This window comes from Typopeltis vanoorti, chromosome 8, assembly GCF_054136105.1.
Source record: "Typopeltis vanoorti isolate ZY-2024b chromosome 8, IOZ_Tvanoo_1.0, whole genome shotgun sequence".
In the NCBI taxonomy this organism is placed as follows: Eukaryota; Metazoa; Arthropoda; class Arachnida; order Uropygi; family Thelyphonidae; genus Typopeltis; species Typopeltis vanoorti.
The window spans coordinates 44203439-44224714 of NC_143556.1; the positions used below are offsets into that span (position 1 = coordinate 44203439).

Consider the following 21276-nt stretch of genomic DNA (forward strand, 5'->3'; position numbering starts at 1 on the left):
TGAACTGCAAATCTATTACTCCCATTCATCTTTCATTCCATCTACCACAGTTCTATGGAGCCTTTCCCCATGAATTACTCTCCAAAGACTACGACCTCCAGCTCTTCAAAAAAAATTATATATATATATATATCAGCAAATTATATTACTCTTGATCCCAGCCCACACATGACATTTATTTGCTGTAGGCTTTGCAGCCTCTCATGTGGGAAGGATATAAAGATAAAATTCTTTTAATTTTTTTTATGCAAATCCTGCCCATGAAAGATAAATATACATAGTGTATATCCGATCTCTAGATCCCATGCTCTAGAGACTAGACTTGATTCTTTTTGAAGCTAATTTATAGAATAATAATTCATATTTTTAAGCTGGCCTGGTTGGCCAAGTGGTTAGTGTATCCGCTTTCCAGCCAAAAGGCCGTGGGCTCGAATCCCGCCGTGGGCATGGATGTTTATGATTATCAGTGAAAGCACTAGTGGTGACAGTCGGTGGTAAATGGCGTTGGTGTTAGATGATGAAGGTTGGTGGAGTATTGAGATTGTAGAGTTGATGCATCTCCCTCGATGAGTCTTTGGACTCCCTGGAGGTGTGATATAATAATAATAATTCATGCCTCCAATAAACAGAGTGGTGGTATACCACACTGGACAACAAAAATCGTTTGCTACCTAAAGGTTTCTACAAACATCCATGCCTCATGGTATTCAAGCCTATGGTCTGTTGGTTGAAGATCAAAGTTATCTACTTCATGTAGTATGGAACAATGAAAACAGATCGTAGCAGTAGTAGTATTAGTAGTACTATTACTACTACTACTGTGGTAGTTAACACCAAAGAAAAACTAGGGAGATTTCAAGTGGAGTGATTCAAGTAAATTTTAAAGTAGGAAATTATACAACATACTTATTTATGCTTCTGTTAAAGATTGGGTTACTGAAAATATAGAAAATTCTTGTCATTAGGAAGAACCACCAACATGAATGAAGAAGAAAAACTGCTTCCTATTGCAGACCTATACCTGCTCCATGTGAGGCACCAGTTCATGGTGGAGGGGGACCTTTCAGTGAAGGTACTGGCCCTTTTCATCGTTATTCTTTACTATTCTTTTCTTCCTATATTTTTCACTGTACTTCTTTTTCTTCTGAGTCTTTTTTTTTTATTGTCCTGTTTTCCAAACTACCATGACTGGGATCCAATGCCTTGTCGCCATACCTACCATACAGTGTGACACCGTGAACACCCCGAAAGAGAGAACCTAGTAGTCTTCACTGCTTCTTTAAGATGGGCAGTCCTGAATGGCTCAGCTAGTGAGCTTGTCTGCAAGGGTCAAGGGTATCACAGTAGGTCCCTTCTCCATGATCCTTCGGACAGGATCCAGGGCTTGCTTGTAGCTCGTATAACATCCGTGGTAGCTCTAATGTTCCACTCTCAAGTACAGTTAATGCTTGCAAGAGAGTAGGCATTTATGTATGACTCTGTAATGGGTGGGAAGTGAATTAATTTTTTATCCTCTTGTTTATGGGGATGGGGCTTCAACAAGCCCCAGCTAAATTCAGAAACCATAGAATCAACAACAGAAAACCAAAGTAAGAAACAAAAAAACATCAGAGTCTTCTACAAATACACCATTTTTTTCTTAACAACAGGGAAACGATCACTCAGATAAAGGTCTTCCTCTTTCTGAAAGGTGGAAGGGTTGTTGGGATCTCCAAAATCTGTACAGAAACTGCATTGGGGATATCCTTATTGAAGCAGTTGCAGTAGTACAATCAGGAAAAAAAAAAATTGTCATCCAACATCTACTGGAGAACTACCAATTGTGGTTGCCCCTAAAAATAAAACTAAACATTTCTACAGGTTTAATATCGAGGGAGGGGGGGACCTCCTATGTTCCCTTTTGAGGAGATCTGTTCTGAACTTAAGGACCAAGGAGTGACAGCCATAAGAAAAATCCTGATATGTAGGGATTAGCATCTCATTCCCGCTAGGAATATAATCCTTACCTTCAACAAACCAAAATCGCCAACATTTCAAAGCAGGATATCTTAACTGTGAAGTTGAGATATCTTTTCATTTATACTTGATATGACAGTAAAGATAATGAGAATAAAAACTGTAAGAGCAAAACAACAAAATGCTGTAACTGTGAGGGAGACCACCTAGTATACTCCCGAACATACCATAGGTGGAAGAAGGAAAAGTAGTTACAAAAGTTAAAAACAGAGCAATGTATCACCTATCAGGAGGTGAGGAGGTAGTATGCCACAACACTAGCAACAATATCTGTAAAATCCTCTTATGCAGAGAAGATAGCTGTAAAAAAAGCATAAATCAGGTGTTGATATGTATGTCAGTCTTGCCTTCTCACAACTACATCCCTGAAAGATATGACTTGCTCACTATCACCTTAGAGTGAATCAAAAAAAAAAAAAAAATTGATATGTACTCACTCCTAAAGACATGTCAGTAACAGTCCACTACATGAAAATCCTCTTATTAAAAAATAATGGAACATACTCGTCATAGCATTGAAGACATACCTCCAGACCCTTTATTAGATGGCCAATCAACAGATAGGATGGATACCTTCATTACTTCCCCTTCTCAAGTAACTTCTCCAATTTGGAAGTTAGCAATCATGGTATCCCAGTGTCTGTTGCTCTGCCATTCTTTTGATCTCGTAATAGCTCTTGCTACCCATCCATTTCTTTATATCATCAACCCAAGAAGTTCTTGGTCTAACAGGATTTCTTCTTCCCTCTGTTACTCCCTCAGGAAAATAAAACAATTAATGTACCTAGTGCCATAGAGGGAGTGGATTATGATGATGTCTTGAATATTTTTCCAGAAATAAAAATGAATGGATACTGGCTATCCACAATTCTCAAAAAAAGAAAAAAATCCAAGAGTAATATAAACAAAACTTCTTGACATAGAAAACATCCAAATAATACCACCAAAAAGAAATAACATTCCTACAGTGGTATAGTCGTGGATTCTGACAAAACATCAATGACATCAAGACTCTCTTGCAAAAGTATAAACCAGTATGCTTCTGCCTGCAGCAAACATACCTGAAGCTGAGTGATGATCAGCCATTCCATAATGTTACCATTATTTGTAAGGATAGCACTGGGGATGAATGTGTCCACAGAAGAGTTTCAATCCTTGTGGGCTACCATACCCCTTCCAGCAAGTCCCACTTACTACATACAAACAGTTACTATCTGACTCTCAGTTGGAATTCTAATAACAGTATACTGCACCTACCCTCCACCTGATGATGTGATATTACAGTTACCATCCTCCTTTTAATGTATTGGATCCAGGATTCCTTCTGGCTCTAATGAGAGATGTGTCTTGCTTGGGCTCAAGCATGTTTGAAATCAGTTCAGTTTGTTGCTATTGGGGGTATCTGCAAAAAATATCCCAAGCTTGCTTCTTTGGCTGCTGTGCAATCATCATTCCACCATGGCTTAGGAAAACATGGAAACTGACTAAATGTTTTAGGCACTGCAGATATCTGCAATGCAGCTTGTATAATACACTGTGTTGCATAATTCACTGCTTTACTGAATTTTGGGAAAGCACTACTCTGTGAGGTAGTGCTTGCACAAACATCAGAGGAAGGAAGAGGTGTTGAGTGCATGCTCAACTGTAATGATCTCTTTCTCTTAAACACCAGCAAACACCACCTTCCATGTGCCTACCTGAATATTTGCTGCCATCGACTTAACATCTGTTCATCCTCCCTTTGTTCACTGTTTAAATGGGAAACTGATGACAATCAATTTGGGAGTAATCACTTTCTTGTGATATCCACCTTTCTGCATGGACAACTATGTACTACTTCATAAACATCCTGGTGGAAAATTGAGCAGGCTGACTTGTCCACCCTTTCCTCATTAGCAGAATTTGATTCTGCAACGATCAGCTTATCTCCTATCAGCACTGCAGTGAATTATGCCACACAGTGTATTATACAAGCTACATTGCAGTTATCTGCAGTGCCTAAAACATCTAGTCAGTTTTCATGTTTTCCTTAGCCATGGTGGAATGATGATTGCACAGCAGCCAAAGACGCCCAGAAGCAAGCTTGGGATATTTTTTTTTTGCAGATACTCCCAACAGCAACAAATTGAATTGATTTCAAACATGCTTGAGCCCAAGCAAGACACATCTCTCATTAGAGCCAGAAGGAATCCTGGATCCAATACATGTCTACTATAACAAGATCCTCCAACCTCAAAGAAGTATGGGAAAAAATCCTGAAATGAAAGCAGATACAGATACACCACCCACTAGTTCCATCTTAGAACATAATCGTTCATCTGCTTTTTTGGGCAAGTTCCTTGCCCAAAAAAGCAAAGCTGCAAAACAACAGATTCTCTTTTTCTTGAAATAGCACTAAAGAACACTGCATGCCATTCACTAAAGAAGATATGAAAGATTCTTTTCTCAAGTGCAATCCAACTACAGTTGGACCAGATAATATCCATCCTGTAAGATATCTGTCACTATCCATGAATCAACTGTTGCACCTTCACAGTAGAATTTTCTCTGAGAGTATGTTTTCTTTCCAAATATCCAGGAAAATATAATTAATATTGCATTTTCCTAAGCCAAGGAAGGATCCAAAATTCCTATATAACTACTGTCCGGCTGCTTGTCCAAGAATCTGGAAAAAAAACAGTTAACTCTTCTCTTTTGCGGTTTCTGGAGAGAAACAATCTTTTTATCCAGAACACAGTCTGGCTTCCAAAAATATATTTCTACTACCGATCATCTAATCTGGCTGGAGGCATCCCTTAGAGAGAGATGCTTTCCTAAAATACAAGTATCTAATATTATTATTATTATTATTATGTAACACCTCCAGGGAGTCCAAAGACTTATCGAGGGAGGACACACACTATACAACTCTTTACCAACTACACCAATGCCATCTACTGCCTACCACCACTAGTATTTTCACAGATAATCACAAACATCCAGGCCCACTGTGGGATTTGAACCTGCAGCCTTTTGGTTGGAGAGCAGATACGCTAATCACTTGACCAACCAGCTGGCAATATCAGTTTTCTTTGATATGGAAAAAGCACAAAAACGCATCTTGGAGATTTGGAATATTGAATGATCTACACAATTTATGTCTTCTCAGAGACTCACCCTCTTTTTATAAATATCTATCTATCCAACTGAATCTTCTAAGTCTGAGTGGTAACCATTCTCTCCATACTGTATACCCAAGAGAAGAGAATCCCACATAATTCAGTTTTAAGAGTCACTTTTTTGTAATCAAGGTCAACTTGATAACAACTGAATTATGTGGGACTCCCTCCTCTTGCACAATTGCAGCACACCATTGACATCTCTCAAAATGGGTGCTCATAAATAGGTTCAGATTTTCACAGCAGAAGACAGTTTGCTTGCACCTTTGCTGCAGACATGGTTTTCATCTTAACTCTCACTAGAATCAAACATTAATCCCAGTTGCATCAGATGCCAAGTTCTAGGGATGCATATTTGACAAACTTAGTTTTCTCCCTTACATATCTCAGTTACAAGACAAGTACAGTAAAGCAATGAACATCCTTTGCACCCTATCTTCCACTTCTTGGGAGCTGAGATATGTTCTTTTCTTCATTTATATAGGGCATTGATAAGACCAAAACTTAATAATGGGTCCCAAGTGTATGCTTTTGTCAAGGAAAGTACCTTGCAGTGACTAGACCCTATTCACAATGAAGTTGTCAGAATTGCAATCAGATCATTTCAAACTTCACAGAATCCTAGTCAGTATCGCCTTTGTTGCTTCATCATCTCTGTTATGTACAACAAAAATAAAATTCCTGCTAGACCACTCCACATGGTCAATTATCTTCGTCCATGATGGGAGAATCTGTATGACGCTCAGCAGACTACCATAAAACCTTTTTTGTTTGTTAATAAAAGTTAATTTACAAGCTCTAGATATTGGGGTAGAGAACATAGCACAGATTTGGTTTTGTAAAGGGTAGGTCATGCCTCAGTAAGTTGCTCATGTTTATAATACAGTGACAGCTAAGTTGGATAAAGGTAATGGATTTACAGTGATAACTTCTGGACTTTGTGAAGGCTTTTGACAGGTAGCACATGGAATTCTAATCAATAAATTGTAGCATATGGGGATGAATATAAAGTTGGTGAAGTAGTTAAGAGGGTGGTATGCCTCAGGGCTCTGTTCTTGGGCTGCTACTATTTAACACGTTCGCTGACAACTACGAGTATACTCGTAGTTGGTAAATGAGCCTCACAAGCCAACTACAAATATACTCATATGTTGATTACCTACCTCCTATGCCAAGCACGAGTTAACCTGTAGTATAAGCACATTAATTTGGACCCTCGGCTTGTGAATAAAGCGGAGAGCACGTCTGGGGGCTTGGTAGAAGGAAAATAATTTCAGCAAAAGTATAGTATATTATTAGAGGTATTGTTGCGTAAACTGTGTATTTATTAATGCAAATAAAACGAATTTTTGAAGTTTTTTCAACATATACATATATTTATATACGATATATCATCATCTGAATCATCGCTAGAGTCGTCTGTAGGATTATAATCATCTTTGGAATAGGAACCAAATAATTCATTCCATTCATCATCGCTCATATTAGTGTAAGCTTCTAATTCTTCATCAGTAAGCTTTCTTTTACTAGCCATGGCATAATTGAAAGTTTTTATTTAAATAATTTTAAATAATTGTAAGACTAGATGCAATAATCCTTACTGCACTGAATGCTGAACGTCACTTACTCTGAACTTAAGTTACACAGTCGTCAGTGCATGTATGACATAGGTGGGGGGGGGGTGATACGAGATTACTCGTAGTTGGCGTATGAAACAAAATTCTGTCTGATATGCCAGCTACGAGATAACTCATACTGACCTTGTGGAAGTGAAAATGCTTGGCATGCGGTAACAAATTATGCCCGAGGAGCATGGCAGCGAACGTGTTAATTTAAACATCAGTGATATAGAAAGGATCTGAGAGGGACTATTCAGTTGTTTGCCGATGATGCAAAATTCGTAGAGCAATAGTTAATAAAGGTGATGCTAAAATTTTGCATAGTGATTTGGACAGACTGGCGGTCTGGGCAAAGGAGAATGGATGTCACGTCACTGTGGCAAACTGTAGGGTTATACATTTTAGGGTGAAAAGATTATCAGCTGTGTACCACATTGATGGAACTATACAGTGTTTCTCACACTTTTCATATGACGGAACACTTCGCAAATCCTGAAATTTTAACAGAACACCTTGGTTAGAGTCGCGTATCATCAGTCTTGTATTCAATGTAAAGATAAGCGCACACTATCGCTGCAGCAGGCTGTATCGCATCGCAAAAATGTGACAGCGAACACTACAGGCATGCCGGGGCCGCAGTGCATCGCATTGACTTTGCTTGTGACCACATTTTCTAGAATAGATACCTCTGTTCTTCACTTGCGCTCGGAGGTGTAGACAACCACAGGCGCCTGGGTCAAGGCCAGCGAGCGCTGGCCTTAATTACACAATCCACACGCAAAGTGAGGAGCATCTGATTTTCAAACATGTTTGAACTTGTCGCAGCATTTAAAACCATTCCAGGCTCATATTAATTTTGATAATTTTTCACAGAACACTTATTCACTTTCCGCAGAACATAGTTTGGGAACCTCTGCTCTGGGAAATTAATGAAGCCATGGATTTGGTGATGTTAATAGATAAGAACTTAAAGTTTAGAGGACATATTGCAAAAGTGGCTAAAGCAGCTCATCAAATTACTTTGTTACTGAAGAATATCCTGAAGAGAGTAGAAATAAGCAGATTATTTTACCTCTTTATAGAGTCTTGTAAAACCCCATCTTGACTACTGTGCACAGATCTGGTCATCTGAATTTCTTCAGGTTGAGGAGGAGGAAATGGAGAGGATTCAAAGACAAGTGACTAAGATGGTAGCAGGTCTATGGAATGAAGCTTATGAGGACAAGTCGAAGATTTATGGATTACAGAAATTGGTTGACAGGAAGAAAAGGGATGATATGATTGAAACATACAAATTACTGAAAAGTATTTTACAAGGTTAATATAAAGGAAATTTTTCAGAACAGGGCTGGTGGTGGGATAAGTAGGGACTATCTTATGGATAGTCCTTAGCAAGGGTGTCGCGACTAGATTTGGGAAATGCTGCTCTAGGAAATTAATTAAGCCATGGATTTGGGGATGTTAATGGATAAGAACTTAAAGTTTAGAGGACATATCACAAAAGTGGCTAAAGCAACTCATCAGATTACTTGGTTACTGAAGAATATCCTGACAAATAGAAATTTTGCTTGGAGAGTGTTAAATGAGAACGTTGGCTAGTGTGTGGCATGATGTTTATCACTCCCTCTAAGGACTCCATGGAGTAGCCAATAATAATAATTATTATTATTATCAAGTTTGATACTCTATAATAATAATTTAGAGTTTAATAATAATAATATAGAGTTTGATACTAGATTTTCTCTCCTGTCATTTCTAAAATTGTTATAGCATCCTCATAATATGTGTAAATTAATTTTTATGTCATATTGGAAGAATGAATTCTTCCAATATGACACTGAAATCTCATCAACCACATGCAAGTTCAGGTAGAAATAATTTTCTCAAAATTAGTGTCGAATACTGTAGTTTAATTATTACTTTACTTTACCCAATTATTACTTTTAATCCTATTGTTCAGCCTTATTCTAGCTTTGCTCTCAAGCTGTTCTGATCTCTCTCTCTCTCTCTCTCTCTCCCTCCCTCCCTCTCTCTCTCTCTCTCTATATATATATATATATCGAATCTCCTCATGTCTGAGGACTCATGACCTTCCTGATGATGCTTTGCGATTTCTTTCTCCCCTGTGCTTCTCTTATTGCTTGTTCTAGTTTAAGTCCGGTGATTTTTGATATTTGGTGGTGTCCCTCTTTTTCTTTTTCCACACAGTTTACCCTGGATGATTATTTTTTCCAGGCAGTTGCCTTCCCTTTTGCATATGTGTCCATCCAAAATATTACACAATTCTCTTTTTAATATATATATGTGAGCGTCCATAGCTCGGTCATTATAGTTGAAACCCTTTGGTCGGAAAGACTTGGGTTTAATTCCTGTCAGTGACATAAGGAATTTATCTGGTCTCTTTTGACAAAAGGTGAGTTAGTTGGTCTCATATGGAGGTAGAGGGTTTCCCCTCCTGGAAACTCGGGGTTTTTTGTCCTTCAACACAGACAAACTGGCTAGTAGAACACACACACAATTTACAGACAAGAATACTTGGAGGTGTGGAGTAACAGCCTTATTCTTGTATTATGGTTGAGAAGTCCAAGAATACTTGGAAGGCTATAGGTGCTTAAGTGCCTGTTAAAGCCACTGATGGGTGCACGTGCATGTGTAAGGTAATGTGTAATTGAAGACTAAAGGTCTCCTAAATATTGGTTATAAGCCATACTAATTCTAGCTATGCAAATGTTAACTTTGAAATTCAGATCACGTATAGAAGGTAAGTTTTGTGAAAAATAAAATGACTTTTTAAAAAGGATTGGGATTTTTAGCTTTTACATTAAAAATCCCAATGAAAAATCATTGTGAATTCAATATAGAAACACTAGAAACACATATCATTTGTAAATTACCGGAAAACCTTTGACAGACAGTCATATGAAACAATATGTGGATCATACTCAAAAAGTTGAAACATCCAAATTGGTTGCTTTTGCAATAACTACCATATATATATATATATATATGTATATCAAAACAATCAGATATCTGTAAGAACCATTAAGAAGTTACAGAATGAAAGCAAATAAACAGAGGAGTCTGTCAAGGATATTCATTATGACCATTTTATTTATTACACCTGACTCTCACTATAGAAAACTCATAGGGATCAGAGGAACGATTTCTTATAGTGGATATCTTGCTATAGCAATTTTTTTTTTTATCATAGCATTGTACCACTGGGGTTGTTGGGACTTTTTATCACTTTGTTATAGCAAGTTTGTAGTAGTGCTTGCTTTTCTTCCATTTTATCTACAGTATGTAGATAAAATGGAAGAAAAATTTAAAACCCACATTTAAACTAGATTGTGGAACTACACTTAATATGCTTTGGTTTGCTGATTACCAAATAATAATAATTATCACAAAAAAGGAAGATGAATTCCAAAGATCAACATTTTTCTTCAAACACAATTGTTAAAAAATTTGGATTGGAAATATGAACAAATAACATGAACATTATTACTTTTAATGGACTTTCTCCGGTCTTAAAAATAAAATCATTATTGAAAATTAAATTTAAGAACAAATTAACTGGTTCATTGATGCTAAAATTTCCAATTTCTTAATGATAACAGGAATGAGCAATGATATTTTCAACCTAACCAAGTTGAAAAGCATACACGAATAAAGGTCCATAAAGTTCTTTTAAGCATTTCTTTACTGTATAGAAGTGAATTATGGACCATAAAAACAGCAGATAAAAATAAAAAATAATAGAAAAAACTAAATTGCAGGCTGTATTATCTGGACAAAAAGAAATCTAGAAGTACATAAAGAACTTAAAATAGACTTAGTAATATAAAGAATGTACAAATACAAAAAGAAATATATTAAAAGAATGAACAGCTTAAGAGTACCCAAGACAATATGCTAATGCTGTTCAAGTGGATGGCATATAAGTCAAGAATGACTAAGGAAAATGTGGAATGAGAACAGGCCAATGGGGCCTAAAGTCCCAGGAAGGATGATAATGACCACACAGTGAATAATAGTAATTGCTGAAGCAGTTAGCTGATGGCCTTGATCACTTTCTGGCAAGCATATAATGGATAACAGCTAATCAAATTATTGCCGATTTATATTGTTATAATATTTCATATTGATTATTCTTTTTACAATTTTAATTTAATGTCCTAATAGCTGTGAAATATTTTTCAGGTCTTCCGTGTTGTGTCAGAAACTTTAATTACTCTGTCAGTTATTTCCTGTGGTGTGTCAGATATTATTATTGATCATTGTCATAGCCTTGTGCATGTAGAAGGTATGTATGCTGGCATTTATATTCCTTAGCTGAAGCATGAAAGGTCTCACATTATCATAAATATGTAAACAGAATTAACTTTTGCCTTGTGGTACATAATAAGTACATGAAAAAAAAGCATCTCTCTCGCATTAGGATTGAGTAAGATTCATGATCACAAAAAACATGGAATCAGTTAACAGAATTCAGTGTTTTTTATGTCACTTCCACACATGAAAGATTATAAATTTATAGTATATTATACTGTGGTAGGCTAAGGATTTCTTTCCTATTTTTTTGTTATAATTTTCTTATTTATTTTTTACTTAATTCCAAAACCTTGCTTTAGAGACCAAACATAGAACTCTTTTCAAGCCAGCAGACTGTGGTCTCACACCAGATGATGAAATTCATCTGCTACCTAAGGATAATCACAAACATCCAGGCCTACATCAGCATTCAAAACCACAGGTTGGTTGGATAGCAGGTATTCTAACCACTCAGCCAACCAGGCCAGCAAATTAAGCTCAGACTTCCCTTCATTCTGTTCCACAATTAATGAAACTGAGTTTTACACCAGATATTCTTTTTGCTGTCCACCATGCAGAAATCATTTAAAAAAAATTACTAATATTTATTTTGCTCTATGCTATTTGGAGTATCTGATCTACCATATTCACATGATATGTCAAGAGCTGTTGATTAATGCGTTTTATGATTTTAAATGTAATATTTAGTTATTTTAATTTGAGACTGTTTGTACTTAAAATTAGATGAAAAATTTAAGTTGAATATTCATTTTACATTTGTTGATAAATTTGGGAATCACTTAAAGGTCAAAACTAGATAACTGAGAAAAGACTGCTGCATGGCCTTTTAGGTAAATTTCATTGCTTAGTTTGTTTGACCACTTCCATGCTTATTGGAGGCTTGAAAATATACTATGTTTGGTCTCTAAAACTGGGTCTCTGGATTATCTGCTCCTATGGCAGTAATACAAATGTGATATAGGCTAACAGCTTATATGGATGAAATTCATAAAAGAGAGAGGAATGCATAAAACACACCAGGGTTCAAACTTAATGTTCAAACCTCAGAATTCTTGGATATTGAATGAATAAGGATGGGCTCGTATCCTTACTCAATCAGAAATTAGTTGCCCGAATTGTATTATGTACTAGCGTAAACCATACATGCAGTATAATGGTATTTCTCCAGTTGTGCTCAAAACATGCTCTAAAATTTAACACCCATCCTGTATCACATATACAAGCTAACGTATTCTACTGGCATCTACCCAACAGCATTGAAGTTAGTCTACATCCAGCCTGTACCCAGAAAGGGAGACAGAAGTCAGCATCTAACTATTGATCCATTGCTCTTAGCTCCTTTCAAAAGTGATGGAGAAGGTTAGCAACAACCAGCCTCTTCATTACCTAGAGACTCATCAGTTAATTAGAGATCACCAGTATGGCTTCTGCCATTCTTGCTCTGTATCTGACCTCTTAACTAATTTCATTCACCTTTGGACATAGGCTATGGAAAGATTTGGAGAAATCCATGCTATCGCCCTCAGTATTTCAAAGATACTCGATTATGTCTGGCAAGGCCTCCTGGCTGTCCTCCTACACTCTGTGATTGGATTCAGCTTCCTCACTGGAGTTGTTCCTTTCATGTCGTGGTGGATGGGTTTCTCTCATCAGATTTCTCCATCATTGCTGGAGTATCCCAGGGTTCAGTACTCTCATTCTTCTCTCTCTTTTCACTTGGTTATAGTCTAACCATGTGAAAAGAGAGAGAAGGTCCTTTATATCAATGACCTTCTCTCTCTCTCTCTGACTTCAAATCCTATTCACGGCTTCACCGATGACAGTACTCTGCATTCCTCTTCCTCATTTGTGAAACACTGATCTCAACATCCTCAAATGGAGTGAAGACAACTTAGTAAATTTCATTGCCGAGAGAAAAAAAACAAAAAAACTCAGGCATGTCTTTCTTCTGGCTAATAAGGCAGGCTTGGGCTTTTTTCAGCATTGAAATTTACTAAGTTGTCTTCACCAGTATGATTTCTGGTGAAGACAGCTTAGTAATTAGTTGAGAAAGCTGATCTTGAAAAAAAACTGTTCCAGTTTCTTTTCAAGATCAGCTTTCTCTTCTAGGATTGACTGTCACGTCTAGTTTATCCTGGCACAAACATATTACATGCATAGCATTCTCAGCCTCTAAAATACTTGGTGTTCTTTTCTATTCAAAACATCACTTCTCTTCCCCTCAACTCCTAACACTTCATAAGTCTCAGATCCCATCAACATTGGAATACTATTTCCACATTTGGGGTGGTGCACCCAAGGTCTCCCTAAGAATTATTGATGATATTCAGAAGAGAACAATCCATTTAATAGATGACCATTCCCTCACAGACTTCCTTCAGTCACTTTCCCACAAGCTCTCTATTTCTGCATTGTGAATTTTCTGTAGATACTTCCATGGGAACTTCTCTGACTTGGCCACTACCATTCCTCAACTTTTTTTCTGACATTAAACAACTACAGCAGCCACTGACCAGCACACATGCTGTCTAACTGTAAACTTTTTCATCATCTTTCTTCATTCCACCCACCTCTATTCTTTGAAACAATCTCTTTTTTCACTTGATTAGACTATAATAAATTTAGTTTAATCCTTTATCCAAGTGTAAGCAAAGAAAGTTTGCACCTGAAAATATCTTCAGGACTGAGGTAAGGTAGTGCAACACCAGACAACTCCGAGCAAAGGTGGACGAAGGTCTTATCACTCCCTGTCCTAGTACCTCCCATAATGTAAAGCACATCTCCTTGCAGACATGTATACTGCTATGCATTAAGGGAAGGGTCACTACCCAGACCGGTTTCAACCTTTATTGAGGTCTCGTCAGTGGGAGGCAGACCCAAACGTGGAGATACTAAGGCAGAAGCAATAGGAGAAGTCCTATATTTACCTATAGGAGTTGCCAACAGGTGTACCACCTTATTATTGAATTACTCTGGATTTTAGAGAAAGATGTTGGAAGTTTATTTTTCACTTGGTTAGACTATAATAAATTTAGTTTAATCCTTTATCGAAGTGTAAGCAAACAAAGTTTGCGCTTGAAAATATCTTCAGGACATGAGGTAAGGTAGTGCAACTTCGCGCAAAGGTGGACCAAGCTCTTATTACTCCTCCTACTGACAAGACCTCAATAAAGGTCGAAACCGGTCTGGGTAGTGGCCCGTCCCTTAATGCATAGCAGTATACATACATGTCCACAAGGAGATGTGCTTTGCATTATGGGAGATACTGAGACAAGGAGTGATAAAAGCTTGGTCCACCTTTGCTCGGAGTTGCCTGGTGTTGCACTACCTTACCTCAGTCCTGAAGATATTTTCAGGTGCAAACTTTGTTTGCTTACACTTGGATAAAGGATTAAATTAAATTTATTATAGTCTAACCAAGTAAAAAATAAACTTCCAACATCTTTCTTTAAATCCAGAGTAATTCAATAATAAGGTGGTACACCTGTTAGCAACTCCTATAGGTAAATATGACCTCTCCTATTGCTTCTGCCTTAGTATCTCCAAGTTTGGGTCTGCCTCCCACTGACGAGAACTCAATAAAGGTCGAAACTGGTTGGAAGCTTGGGTGATGAATGGCAATGCTATAGCCCATGAAGTTTTCTGAGGCTCGGCTGTTGCTGTCACTCAGGGCCTGCGTGGTGCGGTAATGAATGCCAGTGCTGTAGCCTGTGAAGTTCACTGAGGTACGTCTGTTACTGTTACCCTTCCAGATGAGCAAATGAGCGTTTCTGACTTTCTGATCCTGTAGGTCACTCATTATTGGGTGATACGGGGGGATTTTATGAGTTTTTGGAAAGGTATCCCCCGCAGTTAAACAAAGGGAAACCGGTCTAATTAGTGGCCCTTCCCTTAATGCATAGCAGTATACATGTCCGAAAGGAGATGTGCTTTGCATTATGGGAGATACTGAGACAACGAGTGATAAGAGCTTGATCCACCTTTGCTCGGAGTTGCCTGGTGTTGCACTACCTTACCTCAGTCTTGAAGATATTTTCAGGTGCAAACTTTGTTTGCTTACACTTGGATAAAGGATTAAACTAAATTTATTATAGTCTAACCAAGTGAAAAATAAACTTCCAACATCTTTCTCTAAAATCCAGAGTAATTCAATAATAAGGTGGTACACCTGTTGGCAACTCCTATAGGTAAATATGACCTCTCCTATTGCTTCTGCCTTAGTATCTCCATGTTTGGGTCTGCCTCCCACTGACGAGACCTCAATAAAGGTCGAAACCAGTGTGGGTAGTGGCCCTTCCCTTAATGCATAGCAGTATACATGTCCGCAAGGAGATGTGCTTTGCATTATGGGAGATACTGAGACAAGGAGTGATAAGCGCTTGGTCCACCTTTACTCGGAGTTGCCTGGTGTTGCACTACCTTACCTCAGTCCTGAAGATATTTTTAGGTGCAAACTTTGTTTGCTTGCACTTGGATAAAGGATTAAACTAAATTTATTACAAGATAAGAAGCCTGAATGGCAAAGAAATGGAGCTAGCTGAGGAATTGGATAAATACCAGATTGATATAATAGGGGTGACTGAAAAAAAAAAAAAAAGACAAAAACTAGTGAGATCTTTCTGAGCAATAAATACAAAATGTTATATTCAAGCAATGACAATCAAGGAAAAGAAGGAGTAGCCATTGTATTCAACACTAAATACAAGGCTAATCTTCTTGAATGGCAGGCAATCTCAAGTAGAATAAAATTAGTTTAATCCTTTTTCCAAGTGTGAGCAAACAAAGTTTGCGCCTGAAAGTATCTTCAGGACTGGGGTAAGGTGGTACAACACCAGGGCAACTCGTTGCAAAGGTGGAGCAAGCTACCAACACTCCTATCTCAGTATCTCCTATAATGCAAAACACATCTCCTTGCGGATATGTCTAATGTTATGCATCAAGGGAAGGGCCACTACCCAGACTAGTTTCGACCTTTATTGAGATGTGTTTTGCATTATAGGAGATACTGAGATAGGAGTGTTGGTAGCTTGCTCCACCTTTGCAACGAGTTTCCCTGGTGTTGTACCACCTTACCCCAGTTCTGAAGATACTTTCAGGCGCAAACTTTGTTTGCTCACACTTGGAAAAGGGATTAAACTAATTTTATTATACTCTAACCAAGTGAAAAATAAACTTTCAATCTCAAGTAGAGTGATGTGGGCAAATATCAGAATCGGGGAACTGGACAAAGAGACTTATTTGTGCCTATTAATAATTTGAGATTTTTATTTAAAGGATATTATCATAATATTAATCCTACTGGCTGCACCATTGTTTGTATATAGGATTTTTATTTATTTTATTTAATCTCTGTATTTCTAACAATTATTTTTAATTTACAAGTGCTTTTATTATATTTATTTATTGCACAAGGGTTCACTCCAATTGGTGCAATGAATAAATATAATAAAAGCACTCAGAAATTAAAAATAATTGTTAGAAATACAGAGATTAAATAAAATAAATAAAAATCCTTTATATGAACAATGGCGCAGCCGGTAGGATTAATATTATGATAATATCCTTTAAATAAAAATCTCAAATTATTAACAATGGCGCAGTTGACGACAGGATTGGTTATGACTTAACTTATTTTTAGAATCCAGGAAGTAAATCTTGACTCAAGTAAAATGGCTACAGGAGATAGCAATTCTAGTAGTGAAGTATCTTTAGTTAAAGATGAGGAATTTTTTAGGTTAATTAATCCAACTTTAGTAATACCCTCTTTCTCAGGAGATAGTAGTGAAAGCATAGAAACGTTTTTTAAATATGCTGAAAAAATTTGAGATTTAGGAAAATGGTCAGATTTTCATTTGTTGATTATACTTCGTAATAAATTGTTGGGCAAAGCCAAAACATTCTTAAACACATCTCCTTTACCGAGAGACACTGATAGTTATGCAGCATTTAAAAGGTTTGCTAACATCAGAATTTTCAAGTGTAAGAGAATTAGGGCCTAACATTTGGAAAATTCATCAGTGCATCCAAGGTAATAGGGAGTCTGTTTCAGAATATTATCATAGACTTTGGAGCATTGCTCATAAATTTAATGTTTCATCTAAAGAGAAATCCTCTTTAGAATGGTTGCTGTTTAATCAATTTAGGCATTGCCTTAGAGATAATTTGAAAGAAACAGCATACAAGAAAAAGGTTGAAAATCTTGAACAAGTTTTGAAATTGTTAAGGAAAAGGAAGCGAGACTTAAAGGTATATTTTATTCTGCAAATAATAAACAGGTAAATTCTTTCCAGTATAATCAAACTCATTCTCCTAGCATTGTGGCTACAGATAAAGTGAGAGAAGGAAAGTTTCAAAAATTAAAGGGAGCTAAGAAAAAGAAACAGGTCTAAAGAAATTTCTGTAAATCTAACAGAAAATATTCCATAATCTGTTTTCGATGTACAATTACATGATTTGAGAAAATTAGAGGAACTGAAAACATTTCTTAGTGAAGAAGTAGAAAGACAACAGAGACCAATAGTAAAAGGACATGAACTTCTGTTTAAGATGATATCTGATTTAACAATATCTAAGAATCCTACAGATAATCAATCTTTATCTTGTAAATTTAATGGTATTGACAGGAATAAAACATCTCAAAGGAGATATGTTCCAAAATGCTTTAGATGCAGTAAACCTGGTCATTTTGCTAAAGACTGTTATGTTAGGGATAAATCTTGTTTTCAACATAAGAAATCAGAGAATAAAGAAAAATCCAGGAATAATTATTATTCCAATATCATCCTGGCAAGGACAGAAATGTCAAACTACTCACTAGGCATGGGTAAATCTAGAGGCAGCTCTAACCCTGAAAGAGAGTTTGATGTATCATTAGCTCCTTATGCTAATGGAGATAATCCTTTGACATTTCTACAAGGATTTATTGAAGATGTGCCTTGTGAAATCTTACTTGACACAGGTGCACATATTTCACTCATTTCTTATAGTTTGTTTAACAAAATTAAAACTCTAATTCCAAATGACATTTCAGTTTTAAGTTGTCCAATTAAATTAAAGGATATATTTGAATCAGAAATTTCAGCTGATAAGCAAATAGATGCTTTTATCTCAATTCCTTGTTTTCCATTGAAAGTTTGTCATCCATTAATAGTTCTTCCAGAATCATCTAATCCAAATGTACAAGTAATATTTGGAATTGATTTTCTGAAACGTCATGGTTTTGTATGTAATTTTGGTGATGGTACAGTATCCTTGTGTGGACTAGAATACTGTTTGGACAGGAAATCAGGTGACAAAGGAAAATTAGAGCAGTCTCCTGAAGTTTTTCAAGACACTAATGATAATGATCAAGTGTTCAATATTGAGACTCTAAAGTAAAGAACCTAGTTCACAATGGGAAAAGGATAAGATTGTCCGAGCTCAGAAAGATGATCCCATACTTAAAACTATTTATGAAGCAGTATTGAAGGGTGAAACTCAACTGGATACATTTTTAAACCTGGAAAACTTATATTTAAATGAAGATGGGTTACTCTCATCTAGACAAATGGAAGATGGAAGGTTGAAAGTGAAAATATTGTCACCAACTCAAATGATTCCTTGGATTATGTACACTTTCCATGATTCTGACTTGGCAGGACACCAAGGATTTTCTAGAACTTGGGAAAGAATAAAGGATCGTTACATCTGGAAAGGTATGAAGAGTGACATACTTACATATGTCAAATCATGCCATAAGTTCCAAATAAGATCCCCTTTTAGAGGAAAAGCTCTGCTACAACCATTTCCAAATCCAGCTAGACCTTTTCAGGCTTTTGCTATTGATGTAGTAGGTACATTCTAGTAGCTATAGACATGCTAACTAGATTTCCTGAAGCAGTGTCAATGAAGGATCAAACTGCAAAGACTATTGCAGGAAAGTTCTTGAATATGATAATTTGTAGATATGGAACTCCTCAGACCTTACTTTCAGATCAAGGAGCAAATTTTACATCTGAACTGTTATTACAGTTATGTAAATTACTCAACGTTAGGAAGATTTTTACTACACCTTACCATCCACAATGCAATGGTATGTGTGAAAGGTTGAATAAGAATATAAAGCAAATACTCTCCAATCTGGCAAACACTAAAATGAATGATTGGGACGCATATCTTTCATGAGCATTATTTGCATGCAGATCTGCTTTTCATTCTGCTATCAAAGAAAAACCATCTTTTGCTTTATATGGCTTTGATCCAATTTTTCCTACTGAACTTGTTTCAGTCATTCCTAATACAGAATATAATGACATAAATGAGTATCTTGAAACAGTAACAGATAAATTTTCCACTACTCACAGATTAGTAGGTGAAATAAGTAAATTAAGTTCTCAGAAAACTAGGCAGTATATAAATCATTTTAGAAAGTATAAGTCAGTTGCACCAGGTGATTTAGTATTGTTAGATGATAAATCTAATATAAAAAGGGTTGAGAAATTAGGAAGGAAAGCTTTAGGTCCATATAGAATTTTAGAGAAATTTTCTCCTGTGAATTTTAGTATTCAAGATGTCAAAAATCTTAGTAAAATTATAAATGTACACACTAATAGGTTAAAAAGGTACTTTTTAGGGAGTAAAAATTTAGTTATATTAGGAGACTATGAATAGAATATTGAAGGATGAAAGTTGTTTTCCTGATCTAATTGTGCATCTCATTCACAATCAGTTAATAAGAAAGGGAATAGTTTTACACCTCATATTTCAAATACACAGCAAAGGAGAAAATTAAATTTGGGTAAAACTAAACCTAATGCAGGAAATTTTAGAAATCCTAAGGTACATAATTCAGATAATGTGCAATGTAAGAGTCGTGATAATCAAATAGACTCTAACATGATGAAATTATAGCAGATATCATAGGTTAGTTAATTTGGAGTTAAATAAACCAGAAAAATGTGAAAATACCTCTAATTGAATTAGTGAAGATAAAGAATCTCAACTTGTAGAATCTCAGAAACCTGTAGAATTTGATTCTGATAGTGATGATTCTGTAGATTTAGGGCATAATTCAAGTAGTTTAAATGAAATATTTGAGAAATATAGAAATGAAATTTTTAAGTATAGTAAATTAGATGGTGTAAATTCTGAATCATCTCTAGCATCAGATGATTCTGAAATTAGTGATTCAGAGATTGTAAATAATGATAAGCAAGAATCATGTTATTATTTCAGATCTAGGAATAAGCATTAAAAGTTTTCTTAGATATATGTTAAATATTTAAAAAATTTTTTTTTCAGAGAAAGATGAAACTGATGTAAAAATAATTATAATTAAAAATTCTGAATATTTTTACGTATTGTTTATGTTAGAATGTCTATTAGTTTTAGTTTCATAACATGCATTGTCGGCACTTGTGATGTGCCCGTTATGGAAATTATTTTGTCAAAGTGATATGTAAAGCATTTAAAAAATTTATGTACTTACCGGATTTGGATATTTGTATTACTTATAGAAATTTTATTATAGTTTAAAATATTAAGTTGTGTTTTATGAAGACATTCTCTTGTCGCTAACGTAATCTACATGTCAGCCATTGTATTTAGTTTCTCGCTTGCCACTTTCATGGAGTGTGCATGCTCGCCGAGAAGATTGATGTGTGACTGACAGCTGACAAGAACAGCATTCGGTATCAGAGTAACGGCTGTAAACAAGAGGAGTGTTCGAAAAAAATTAGAACACAGTCCGGCAGACATTTAGATTCAGAGGAAATTGAGTTTTTTTATGTGACAATCGGAAAATTAATAGTATATTCCCAAAAGGGAATCGTGGAACTATTAAGTTTTAATGTGGAATAAGTATTGATAAATAAAAGGGAAATATTGCTATAGATCGTTTTAAAAGGAATATTCGAGGAAACGATAATTCGAAGATTTATAGTAGATTCCGAAAAGGGAATCATAGAACTGTAAGTTTTTTTTAATGGAAGAGTTAAGACTGTCAATAAACATTAGTGAATAAAAGAAGAAATTGCTATTTACATTCTAAAGGAATGTTCGAGAAAACTAATTAGGAAGTTTCATCTGTATTAAGGACGCCGGATCTAACTATTATTTCTACTAAAAAGAGAGAGAATTGAGTTAGGAAGAATTAATGTGTGCTACATGAG

The 21276-nt window shown here is 36.0% G+C and overlaps 1 protein-coding gene across 6 annotated transcripts in view; it reads left to right on the forward strand.

Annotated features, from left to right (window-relative positions):
• The window catches only part of LOC150103958 (F-box only protein 38-like), a 251812-nt gene that overhangs the window by 150312 nt on the left and 80224 nt on the right, over positions 1-21276 (forward strand). For all 6 annotated transcript variants that reach the window (XM_090397198.1, XM_090397201.1, XM_090397200.1 and 3 more), the window contains one exon: positions 10997-11099. In XM_090397198.1, the coding sequence (XP_090253324.1) occupies positions 10997-11099 (103 nt within the window). The remainder of the gene's footprint in view (positions 1-10996; positions 11100-21276) is intronic.